Below are 13,447 nucleotides of genomic sequence, written 5' to 3' on the forward strand. Positions count from 1 at the left end.
CTCCCTCCCTCCCTCCCTCCCTCTCGGAGTCTCGGGGAACTCTCTAGAAAGTAAGAGCTGATCTGCCTGCTCTGGCTTCTCCCTCATGATGCTGCACACCCTCTCCCTCTTCCCTCCCCTCCTTCCAATTCAGTGGCCGAGAGTGGCCCAGGGCAAATGGCTTGGTAGCACTGACATGGCTGAAAGCATCTTTTGGGATTACTGAGGGTTGCACCATGAAATTTCAGTTCTGGAAGAGATCTGTCCCCCCAGGTTACTGGAACGGATGGTTAAAGTAGGGCAACAAGTGTCCTGCTGAATAACACTCTTGAAAAGGCACCTTAGGGAGAAAGAATTCAGGAAATACCTTTGTAGCGAATGGCACCAACCGCAGTGGGGGTCTGCTGCTGTTAAGCACTCTGAACAGGATTTATGTTTACTGCAGTTTGCAACACGAATTCTCCTCACCTAAAAATAAAGATGACAGTGGTTCAGGTGGAATTATAAGCAACACCAAAAAAAAAAAAAAAGAAACCCCAACCCTATAACACCTTATCTGATGAAAGCTACAAGAGTATATTTATCAACTTGAACTCTGAATGTCTCCACAGTGGTATCAGGCGACAGGTCTCAAGTTCTAGGATAGGATGCAGTTGTGTAAAAATCACCTGGGGAGCTTTTGAAAGTATGTACGGTGAGCCCTCTGCATCTGCAGATTCCTCATCCACGATTCTCAGATTGGAAATATATGGGAAAAAAAAATGTGTCTGAATGGGGCGTGGTGGCACGTGCCTATAATCCCAGCAGCCCTAAGCAACTTAGAAACTGTCTCAAAACAAACAAAAAAATGTTTAAAAAGGGCTGGGGATGTGGCTCAGTGGTTAAGCACCCCCAGGTTCAATCTCCAGTTCCACCTTTTCCCCCAAAATGTGTCTGTATGTGTTCAGTACAATTTTTCTCATAATTATTCACTAAATAATCCAGTATAATATCTATTTGCATAAGATTGACATTATATTAGGCATTGTAAGCAATCTAAAGATGATAAAGTATATGGAAGAATGTGTGCAGGTTATATGCAAGTTCTATACAACGGACTTGAGTAGTCGTGAATTTTGGTATCCCAGACAGTTCCTGGAACAAATCCCTGGAAGACACGGAGGGATGACTAATTCCCAGACTTCCCTGCCACTGAGATTCTCACCCGTCTGAGGATGGAGCCTAGGAATTTGTGTTGAGCTCTTCCAAGTGAACCTGGCCTGCGTCTGGGTTCCTGAAGGGCTAATGATGATTTCCACGGGAATAACGGAATCAGATCACCTGGTTTTCATTCAGGAACAGTGTGTGATTGATGGCATTTTGGAAATAAGCATTTGGGAACAGCAACTGGCTCTGCCCCAGAGGATCAGCATGATGATGGATATGGAAATGTGGAGGTCAAGATCAGGCCTCCCTCCTCCCTGACACAGATAGCTCCATCACCGCAGCTCCCACCCTCTCCACTGGAGGTGAAAATAAAAGAAAGAGGGAAGTATTCAAAGTACTTCTCTGCCCCTAAAGCTGTGTCTCCTGTTGTCAGGACACAGGTGCCCTCAGAGTGGCCTATACTGGGCAGACCTAGGCAGCTGAGATACCTTGTCAGAGTCTCAGAGCACCTGAACGTCCCATGGCACATTTTTGAAGTCAAATACTACAGTAAGTAGTAAGGAAACTTGAGGAGCTCATTTTGCTGGGAGGCTGTCCATGCTGAACTTATAAGTAACTACCCAAGATTAGAGAAATGAAGAGTTCTAGAAGGGGTTCACAAGGGAAACGGAATATCCTGAGGAGGCTCTCTCAGTAGCAGGGTGACTTCTTGGAGGACAGCTACACCCTTCCATTTCCTGGTGCTCCACCCGGCTGACAGATGCAGCCCACCGTGTCTGAGCCAGAATGAACCAGAATACAGATATTTCCTTGTCGCTCACAAACATCTTTTAATTCTGAGGGGCTCTACTAAGTGTCATGTAACTGCCTCCAACCTTGCTTCCTCATCTGTAAGATGGTGATGGTACAACCTACTTTGTGAGGTTACCACAGACACTTTCTGGTGATACTAAATAAAATGCATCATAAATATTGGCTATGGATATTATGTAAAAAAGGATTCTATCGACAAATTTGAAATCATAGACTAAAAAGTTAAATAGGTTTCCTTAGCACAGGCTTCTGAGATCCTTAACTACGCTGAGCACCATGGGGGTACAGGAGAGTGAGTGACAGCCGATCACAGGACCACTTCCGCTCAGAACATTCAGTGGAATATGAACCTCCTGAATGTTCTTTGAGAACGACCACTCAGTGCATTTAAGTACACAAATAAAGCTCTATGTAAAAGACAGTACACTGTAAATATTGTATTGTACCTGCTCTCTAACTTAGCAACACTCTATTAGTGACTACTCCACATCAATGCATGTATCTCCACTGGATTGTGTTTAATGGACATATATTATACCACTTTATGGATTTACCATGGCTTATTGATTTAGCTGTATTCCTGAAAGTCTAGAAAAGGACATTGCTTGGGTTCTGTCTCTCTAGGGGTTACATTTGCTCAACCGGAGTCAATCATTAAGACCTCGAGCAGTAACCCTAAATGAAGAACATTGGAATCATCAGTTTGGATGCACAGATGAAAACTCGCCAGGACTTAAGACTTGAAGTGACCAGAATCTAGAACTCTTTACCTTCCAGAAAGTGAGGCCCTGTCAACTACTGGTGGCATCTAGAAACTACTGGTTTCCATCTAGAATCCTGAGTCCTGGGGTTCTGTTACTGTCCATGAGGGTGGCAGTGGGGATTTATGAGTCATCTGCAATATTTCAAAAAGCTAAATGGAAAAACACACACGGACTAAGCCAGAACTCTGATGTCTTTGCTTCGGGGGTTGGAATTTTATCAGCTCTGTGTGGTGGCACAGCGAGTTCTCTGGCTGGCAGTTTTGAGATGCCCTGGATAAATAAAGCCCAGGAATGGAAATGGTTACTTAATATACACAGTTTGTTGAATAGACAAAAATCTTTCAGATATGGGATCCCCAGGAAGAAGCATAGAAAGAGGTGTTTGAATGGTGGGTGGCACAAGCTGCCACAGAAGACTGTAGTGAAGAACTGGTTTGCAATGTGGTTAGTTGCATTTATGAATACACCCAATGGGACTGGCTTTGGAGTTTGAAATGTGGCTGTCTCCATGTGGCCATTTTGACAACATGACTTTCCACGTGCAAAGAACAATAGGTCATTTTGAAGAATACCAGAAACTATTGAAGTGTTGGTGCACCTACTGTGACTTCAAAAGGTATGTGTAGACCTCTATCTCCCTAAAATGATTGAAAGAAAACAAAATGGAAAATGGGGGTGTGTTGAGTTCATCAGCTATAACCATTAGGCAATTATTTAAGTCTCCTTGATCTTCTCTGTACTTTTCAAAAGGCCATAGGTTGAAAAGACCATGTCAGAACCACAGACTTGGAATTTGACCTCCTTTATCGTGGGCTTTAGGAACAAGGCAGAGTTTGAATTCTAGCCCCATAAAAGACTAACATATAAACATATCCTTGAGCTAATTATTTAACCCCTCCAAGTTTTAGATTCTTCATATACAGAATAAGGGAAATTAAAAATCTCGTTCAATTACAAACACACTTCATTAGCACTCTTTATTCTATTTTGGGTGTGTACACAACTCTAAGCATCTAGAGAGAGACGGTACAAAGAACAGTGTCTAGCACAGACTCAATAGGGATGTAATAAAAATTAGTTTCCTCTCCCCTTCCCTGGGTGAAAGGATTCTGTAAAGATGCAGAAAATGTTTAAAAGGTATTATTTTTATTTTAGTGAGCACAAGCAAGAAAAACTAACACATTCAGATAAATTAAGGGAAGGAGGGTGAGTGCCATATATTTCCTGGTTCATGAATGTGTATGAGACTGTGGCCTGATATTAACCCCATACTCCAAAGCCAGTCCCATTGGGTATATTCATAAATGCATCTAACCGTTCAGTGCCCACACAATAAATGTGTAAATTCAGTTACCTTGCTGATTATGCGCCCATTTGCAAGCATACCCTCCTCTGAAAAACTTGGCACTGGAAATATAGCCAATAATAAAATTGTCTAAATAGGTAATATTTCTTGCTTACTTACTGACAGTCGGTAAGGTTTTTAATTCCAAGCCTGTGAACCACGGCAGGTCCTCTCGAAGCCTGCAGCAGTGTTTAAACTCAATAGTTGAAAGTAAAAGCTATGCCACTAGATAATGACATCAATTAAATAATTTTTATTCAGAAGTCAGAAGCAATAACTCGTATTTCGGCCTACCTCTTTTCCGGCTGTTAGGTAGATGTAGATGTTCTTCCTGGGATCCGGAACGAGTTTATAGAAAACAGGTGTCTCTTCTTTAATTTCATAGATAACCTCCGGACAATTTGAAGTCAAATTCTCACCAAGAATAACCTTTTTTTTTTTTTTTTTTTTAAAAAAAAAAAAAAAAAAAAAAAAGACAATTTCTATTAGGCATTTGGAAGATTAGGGTGTAAAACCTATAGCTTAATTCTCAAACCACAGTCTTCTTACCCACTATGTATGCTGGGTAAGGTACTACCTTCCTGCATCATCCCCAGTGGTCTTGGTCTTCAGTAAAGCTGGCAGTAACAAGAACAGCATATCTACAACGTCACCCCAAACTAACAAACAAAAAAAGTCACTCTTCAATGTCAGATCAGCATTCTCACATGTGGAAACTTGTCCACAATTTCTGAGCACATGGACCTATCATAAGCCATGTGTGACAGTTTCATAAATATTGTGCCAAGAGTAAGCTTGAAACTAAAGGCAGCAGCTCCTTAATATATGTTTGCATGGGTAGCTGATTTTCCTACATGATGCTACCCAGTCATGCATTTTAAAGTAACACAGATAACTTAGCAGGTATAGATGAGTAGATGTGTTTACATACAAAACATAAACAAGTGTGAGTCAGCATTCAGTGGCTACAAAGTTGGACACCTGAGCTTCACTCATCTTCAGTCCACAAACATCTAGTGAACACCCATCGTGTAAAAAGCACTTTCCAGGGTGTTTGGAAAATGGCAGCTAATGAAATGGGGCAGGGGGAGTCATCCTGCCTTCAGAACTTACCTTCACATGTGTGTGTGTGAGCACGCATGTGTGTAAGGGAGTGGCAGCAGACAATTAACAATGAAAGAGTAAACTATAAGCATCAGAAGGTGGGAATGGACTAGGTTACAATGAAGTGGGGAAAGGAGCTCAGGGTAGGTCTTATGGAAAAGGTGACATTTCGTGATAAACTTGCAAGAGGTAAAGGAGAGGGTCATTCCGTTGTCTAGATCAAACATGTTTTTAAAAGAGGCCCCGCCAGTGCAAAGGCCCTAAATGGAAGGAGGCCGGGGTGGCTTGAGTGGAATGAAGTGGAGAGGAGTGAGTGGTGAGTAGTGAGGTTAAGGGGTGGATACTATGGAGTCTTGTAGGTCTATGTAAAGATTTTGCCTTTTGCTCTAGGTGGGAGGGAGGAAGCCATAGTAGGGCTTTAATCAGAGGCGCAACATGGTGAGAAGTCAGGGTCTGAAATGTGCGTCAGAAGGCCAATTGGAAGAGCATTATCATAATCCCAGAAAAATATAACGGTAGTTTGGTTTTGGGTTTACATCCTGGTTTTACCCTGTAAGTATCTGTGCTACTTTGAACTAGTAACTTACTTAACATCCCTGGGCCTCAATCTCCTTGTTTCTAATGGGACTGATGATGCCTTCCTTATTATTAGTATTCTAGTCAGCTTTTTCGCTGCTGTGACTAAAAGAACCCAACCAGCAGAACAGTAGAGGAGGAAGTTTATTTGGGGGCTCATGGTGAGGCAGCAGGCTCCATTCCTTGGGGTTCAAGGTGAGGCAGAACATCATGGCAGTGTGGCAGAGGGAAGAAGTTCATATGATGATCAGAAAGCAGAGAGAGAGAGAGACTCTTTCCAGATACAAAATATATACCCCATAGCCAAGTCCCCAGTGAACTACTTCCTCCAGCCACACCCTACCTGCCTCAAGCTACCACTCAGTTAATCCTACCTGGGATTAATACACTGGTTAGGTTAAGGATATAACACAATCACTTCTCCTCCAAACCTTGCACTGTCTCACACATGAGCTTTTTGGGGACACCTCTTTTATTATAAAAGAGATTTTATAAGAGTCAAATAAGAAGGATGAAAGATGCTTAGTACATCATCAATACTCAATAGATGATAATTTGTTACCAGATTGCAGGCTCCTCTTGGGTAGGGACCATGTCTTAATCATATATCCCTTCACTTGATACATACTGTGAAAAATGAAAGTATCATTGTTCTGTCAGACAGAACACATCTGGATATATTATATATATTTGCACTTCTACCACTGTGGGTACATGTCTTGGGAAAAAAAAATGGCACCTGAGATTGTTTACAGAGAAAGTTACTTTTAATGACAAAGCTACATCTATGGATTAATGCAATACCTATAGGTAAATATCTTGATGGCAACTAGGTATCTGCTGTATAGTTACAGGCTTCTTATCAGCTGGGCATGTGAAACATCTCCCTGTACTTGTTTCTGAGACTGGATTTGTCCTGTGATCAGTAATTTCATTCGATCATGTGCTTAGGTCAAGCCAGTGCGACTAATCCAATGGACCGCTCACCAAATTCAGTAGCAGCTCTGCAAGAGTCAATGTACCAAATATATTAAATATGACTTTAAAAAAATCTCTTCCTTAAACAGATACAGTTATGTCCCAAGGCAAGTAGGAAAGGTCTGTGCTTCATTTTTAAATGACTCTATAGTTGCATGATTTAATACACTAGCCACTAAGCACATATGGCTATCTAAATTAAATTAAAAATTCAACTGCTGAGTCACACTAGCCATATTCCAAGTGCTCACTAGCCACATCTGAATGGAACCATGGGGTGGACAGGCACCCACCAAGGTGTAGGCTTGCCAGGACTTGCCATCTCTGATTCATAAATCGAATACTCTGCTTGCATTCCAACAACTAATTTGGTTCTGGAAAGTAATTATTTAGAAGAGGAAAACTAGGAAGTCCTTTTTTTTTTTTTTTAAATAAAGAAAAGATTGGTAGAATTATTCCCAAGTAAGGCTTAAAAGAGGCTGCTGCCCTGGTACCTTCAGATTCATTCCATCAAAAGCATCATTCAACAGCATAATCTATGCTCCATTTTTGCCAATAAAGGGGAAATGGAGTCCAATCAAACCTCTAGGTCTCACTCCCACTTAGCACTAGGGATAGAATGAGTTGAAGAACAAGCTAAATGACACCATGAGGAAGCAGAAAGCCAAACTCACAGTGCAAGATTGGTAGGATACAGAACCTGTTTTTTTAGCAATAAAACTAAGGGAGGAAGCTGCTTTGCTAAGAAACCTGGACCACCAAATATGGCTCAGACATCAATTTGAATAAAAGAATTTAAAATACATTTTTGAGTCAATTGTGAAAATTTGTTTATATGAACTGGATGACAGATAATCCTAAGGAATTACTAATAATTTTGTCAATTGTAAGAATGGCATTATGATTACAGTTATCTAAGAAAGTGACCATAATTTTTTAGAGATGTGTGATGAAATACTGTGAGATAAAATAAATGACAAGAGTCTGGCATTTGCTTTAAAATAAGAAAGAAAATTTAAAAAATAATACAAAACAGCAGCATTTGTCCATTTTCAGTGGATTAGGAGCACTGAGGGTTTTTTTTTTTTGGGGGGGGGGTCATTTAATTTACTGTTTTAGCATGGTTAATATAGATGGGGGTGGTTGATTTTTTTTTAACTTGATACCTTGGAGATGAGGCACCAGCATGCTTCTAGAACCCTGAATTAGAGCAGGGAAACATTTCTTTCTCACTTTGGTTTTTAAGTTACCCACCGGTTTCCTGAACAAACTATTTGGCAAGACCTGCACTGAAGCCTGTCCTGCTAAGTACAGAAGCAGTACACTGTCACACGTGGTATAAGTGGGACCCTTCTGGAAGGCAATCTGGTATTGTGTGTCAAAATTATAAAGCACGTTGCCTTGGACCCTGCAGCCCCTCATATATGCGAAATCTCATATGTTCATTGCAGAATCATGTGTTAGAAACAAGACTGAAACTATCTAAATGTCCAGCAACTGGGAAATGGCTAAATAAACTGTACTATAAACAGTGGACTACCATTCAGCTGTCAAAATAATTAGAAGGTTCTTTATGTAAAATATATTATGTTTAACATAGTAGATATGCATATATGTAAATACAAATAGATATATACACACATATATTGTATGTGTGTTTAACATGTTTCATAAAAGAGGGGGAGGGGAAAGAATCTCTTCTCCTTTTTGCTTGTAGACATCACCTCTCCCTGAAAAGGTACCCATGAAACTACCATCACTGGTCACCTTGGAAGTTAGGAGCGAGTGACTTTCACTGTATACTTTCTGTTGCTTTTGACTTTTGAACAATGTCAATGTCTTACCTTAAGAAATAAAAACATAAAATTTCAATTTAAAAAAAACGTTTGAGGGAGAGTGGGTCAAATTGCTTTTCTTCTTGCTAGATTATGCTAAGAATGAGCTCCATCACTCTGGGGACAGGACAAGAGGAAATTTTCATCTTCGTCCCAAGGGTCTAAAAGGTGCTAACAGGAAAGGTGTGGGCCGTGCTGCCAGGGACAGGTCAGGCTTCTGTTAGCATCATCTCCCACCCAGCCCGGCCCAGCCCAGCCCAGCCCAGGGCACCAATGGAACACTTGGACTTTCTGACTGTTAAGATTCACGAGCACATCCACAGAGAGAAGGAAGCCAAGACTGTTGAACAAGGGAGACATTCCTCCGTTAGCCTGGTTTAGCCACGGCCTTGGAAAAAGAATGATCAGTAAAGTGGTACAGGCAGGAACCGTGAGTCACAGGAACCTAAAATGGGTTGAATTTTGCATAAGAGAAAGCTCATCCAATCCACACAGACTCCCCAGGCACGATGTGGATTTTTATTTATTGCTTGCAGCACACGACCTTAATATAGATCTAATCTGAAGTCACTCTGAGCCTCCTCCATATATATTCTTACATCCTCCTTCGTCCTTCAAACATCACCTCCTCTGAGAAGCTTTCCCTGATCGCCTCTCTACTGTGCCCTGTTGTCACTCTCTAGCCCTCACGCTGTATCTTCTGAGCATTGATCTCTATCTGAAATGACTTTATCACTAGATAATTAATTGACTTGTTTTCCATCTTTCTCTCCCCCCACCCAGGAGAGTGGGGGCCTTGTCTATTTTGCTCACCTTTGTACCCTCCGTACCCAGGACAGTGCCTGGCATGGAAAAGATGCCCAATAAATATTTATTCAATGAGAAGCTACTCTATTAGCATTCAAGATTTTATAAGGCTTTTCACATTCTTTCAGCCAAAGCCTGCGTAGAAAACAAATTTTCCCCAATGGAGAATTTCAGTTCATGTCAACATATTGTTTCTGTTGACATCTTCCTGAAGCCTCATGGTAGGCTATTAACTAGCCCTGGGATTTTTGTTGCATACAAAAATCTCCCAAGGATGCTGCTGAAATTAAGTGGAAACTTCCACACCAGGCAGTGGCAGGACAGCTCAGCACCACTCATGGGAAGGTGAGGAAGACGAGCAGGGAGAAAAATTAAACAAAAGACTGCTTCTTTCTTCCTTTAGGATTTCCATGAGATGAGAATGCCTTGGGTGTTTGGAAACCTAAAACATTTTAGGCCAAATTTCTTCTCCTGTGCCTCATTTTGTGAAGCTAATCAGTCGAAGGGCAAAAAAACCGATTCTCTCATTTAATTATTTATTTATTTTACCATACAATAAATTTCTAAGAAATGCTGGGAAGGAGATCTAAACCCACAGCAGGCACACCCACGCACGCTCACGCACACGCACACACACACACTCACACATGTGCATGCACCGGAAAAAGCAAGCTGATTATCTAATAATGTTCAATGTGTCTTAGTTGTTTAGGAATAATAACGATAAAATATAAAGATTAAAGCAAAATCCTTTTTTGTCTCCAATCTACTTATTTCAACCTAAGTAGTAAAGTAAGAGAAGCACACAGCCTGAACCCCAAGTTATAGGTTTGTGGGCTACCTGGGAGAAACTCTTGTTGCACTTTGGAGCGCCCCTGCTCCAAATGGAGTGGGGGTGAAATTGAAATAAGCTTCATAGGGCATTCTAAACAGCCAGCCATCATCTCCCCTCTTGGCCACCCCCACTTCCGGTTCCAGGTCCTGGCCTGGTTCCCCCAAGGTCTCTTTTTCCATATGTTTACATTTTGTGGGAGTATAAACAGAGCTTTTCCTTACAAAACATTCTATTTTTATATTTTCTATTATTTGAAAACTTTAATAACTAGAGTCAAGGTAGATTCTTCAGGTATTTCATAGTTTGGCTTTGGGAAGAACTTTCTTGGAACTGGTTAAATTTTTTTTCTATTGGTTCTTTTCAGTCATCCGTGACAGTAGAGTCCATTTTGATATAATCATACAAGCATGGACTATATCTTCTTCTAATTAGGACTCCAGTCTTGTGGATGTAGGAACTGGTTAAATTTTACTCCATGGTTTGGAAAAATAAAATCCACTTGTGGAAGCTGAGTTTTGAGGACCACACAGGTAGCCAGTCCTGACTGTACATACCCCTCTGCTAGATATGGTAATATGGCAGGACATAGCTTCCTGCAGCCTAGACCCTATCTCAATAGCAAGGACACTGGGGACACAACAGTCTCTTTTCTCTGGGGCCAATCAAAAATCAACTTGAACACAGAAGTCCTAGCTGTCCTCAAAACAAGCCCACTGGGGAAAGCGGAGGTCCTAATGGGAGACCAGAGCCTCCCAGGAGCCACTTGAAGCCCTGAGGGTTGGTACTCAGCTGCCAGAAGGCTGTCCCCAAATAAAACTAAAACCACAGAGCCATGGCCCGGCTTCTCAGGAAACCTCAAACACCTGCATCTTGGGATTAGTCCAGATACCCCAGAATTAGAAAAAAAAAATGTTTAAAAGCAGTTCTAGAAACTCCACCAAGCTCTACAGATTACATTTTAACTGTTAAAGCAGTTGAGTTGGGGGAATACTAGCTTGAACTGTGGACAGACTGTGTCAGTTCAATTCACCTTGAGCAAACTACCAACCTCCCTAAGTCTTAGTTTTTCCATTTAAAAACTGGGACTGGTCACAGTACTGACTCGTAAGGAGAACCAAGTTAACCCATGTAGAGGCTGGTTGTAATGCCTGGCACAGAGTAAAAGCTCAAAAACATTAGGTATTATTATTCCTCACTGGCCGCCTGCTTATCTTTTATGCTTACAAGAAAGGTTAATGGGCATGAATAAAGTTACAAATTTCCGATTTCATGCATATTCCCTTATTACTTATTTTACCACCTGGAAAAGCTCAACGTATTCCATTCTGCCCTTGAGATAAGGACAATATTCTCTATGCAACAGAATCCAGCCCAAAGGAATCCAAACCACACAACAGGCAGTAACCCCAACCTGGAGAAAGATAGCTATGTGTTTCTAGAATGGAGTACCCTGAATTCCCAAAGACTGTGTATTCCCAAAGGCTGAGTCCAGACTGGCCATACGTTTCAGCTGATTTCACCAGAGAAGCTGACAACTGAAAGAATTATTGCATGCAACCATCTTCAGACAGGAAGTAAAATGGGGAAGTGTCGAGGGAGCTGGTAGTGGGGGTAGCGATGGACCTAACTGGCCTGGTGACCCTGAGGTTCACCTGCTGATATAGGGGGCAGGACCCTTAAGTTCTAAATTCCTTCAATTTCTCTAAAACCTTATAAAGGGATTTAGGAAGCAAGGCAGGAAAGCAGTGAAGGCATTAGCATACCATGAAGTCTTTAGCTTTTCCATGGATCCTCACTAACATCTTACCTTTGCAGGTGGTGCCATCTCCCTTGGAAAAATGCTCGTCTTTAAAGACACTTCAAAAGTGCTCCAGCATCTCAGCTGAAGTTCAAAATGATGTTTCCACATAATAGAACATGATACAGCTATTTAAAAATACTGTTTACAAAGGGTTTGCAGTAGCATTTTAATATAAGCTTCTTCCCTCATTAACTGAAGAAAAGAAGGATGCAAAATTGGATAGAGTCTGACCTCAACTATGTAAAAAAAGAACCCAAAATGCTGACAGCGGTTGCCTCTACATGACGCAATTAAGGATAATTTTTTCTTTGCCTTCCTCTCATCCCCTGCTACTCTGCAACTTTCTACGTGAGCATACAGTACTTTCGTAGGAGGAAAAATTATTTAAATAACGTGAGGTTTAAAATGGCACCGAATTTTTATATTAAAACTCCATGAGGTTTGCAGAGATTGAAGATTTGGGTTTTTATTGGTGGTGGCTGGTGCTGCTGCTTCCTGCCTCTCCTCCAGCCAGGCATATACCACAGTGCCTGGCGTAAGTCAGACTGCCATTGACTCTTGATCACTCCGAAACTGATGAGTCAGGCTGTGGGTGATCCAAGCCCTCTTTCTTCTCCTCCTCCCACTGTCTGTGCTGGGCTGCGTTTTGTTTTCTACCGCTCATTAGTACCTCCACGCTCTGGCTTGGAAGCCAAGCTTGTGTCTATCAATGCTCGTCTTTTCTAACAGTTCTGGTGACAAGTCTGGCAAGGGAGAAGCGCACAGCTTCTGAATGAAGGGATTTGGGGATTATCTGTGGCTTTCAAATCATCTGCACAATCCCAGGCCTTTGGGTCTCTGGGTAATTTCAGGAGTTGCATCCAAGAATCTGCACATAGGATACAGGAGGGAGTCTTAGGAATTACGGGGCTGTCCTAGGGATCCTGAAGGGCCAAGCCAGCTCAAATTCGTCACTGGCAACCTCCTCCTGAGGGGCAGAAGAGGAGGGAACCGTCCTGAGAGAAACTCTCTTGGGGGGATGTGTTAATTCCCAAGAAGGAGCCCCGCCAGTGAGGAGGTCCCTCCGTCACATGGTCTGCCTTCTAGTCTGGCTGGGATTCCTCTCTGAGCCTCTAGGAACCCTGACCCACCCCAGGAGCATCGGGATCCATGTCCACATGCTTCCTAGTTGTCCCCAGACCCTTCAAAGAGATATGGCCAGGGCTTTGGACAGAGATTGCAAAGTCTGTGTAGCATAGGGGATATCAGTGCAGTCTCTGAAGTCAATACAGCTTCAAATCTCCACTCTGCCTCATGTGACCTGGGCCAATCACCCAATGTCTCTGGGCCTTGATTCCTTCATCTGTAAAATGGGAATATCTGACCTACCTCTTAGGGTAGGTCTGGAGCAGACTGAATTGTCAGTAGATGTGGAGTGACCTGACCTATTGGAAGTGCTGTGTAAATGTCAGTCCCCAAAACAAA

The 13,447-nt window shown here is 42.0% G+C and overlaps 1 protein-coding gene across 1 annotated transcript in view; it reads right to left on the reverse strand.

Moving 5' to 3' along the window:
* The window catches only part of Plxnc1 (plexin C1), a 147,043-nt gene that overhangs the window by 112,336 nt on the left and 21,260 nt on the right, over positions 1 to 13,447 (reverse strand). Inside the window, exons 3-4 of the mRNA XM_015482588.2 lie at positions 4,342 to 4,476; positions 347 to 447 (exon numbers count right to left, since the gene is read on the reverse strand). Coding sequence (XP_015338074.2) covers positions 347 to 447; positions 4,342 to 4,476 — 236 coding nt within the window. The remainder of the gene's footprint in view (positions 1 to 346; positions 448 to 4,341; positions 4,477 to 13,447) is intronic.

This window comes from Marmota marmota, unplaced genomic scaffold (assembly GCF_001458135.2).
Source record: "Marmota marmota marmota unplaced genomic scaffold, marMar, whole genome shotgun sequence".
NCBI classification, from domain to species: Eukaryota; Metazoa; Chordata; class Mammalia; order Rodentia; family Sciuridae; genus Marmota; species Marmota marmota.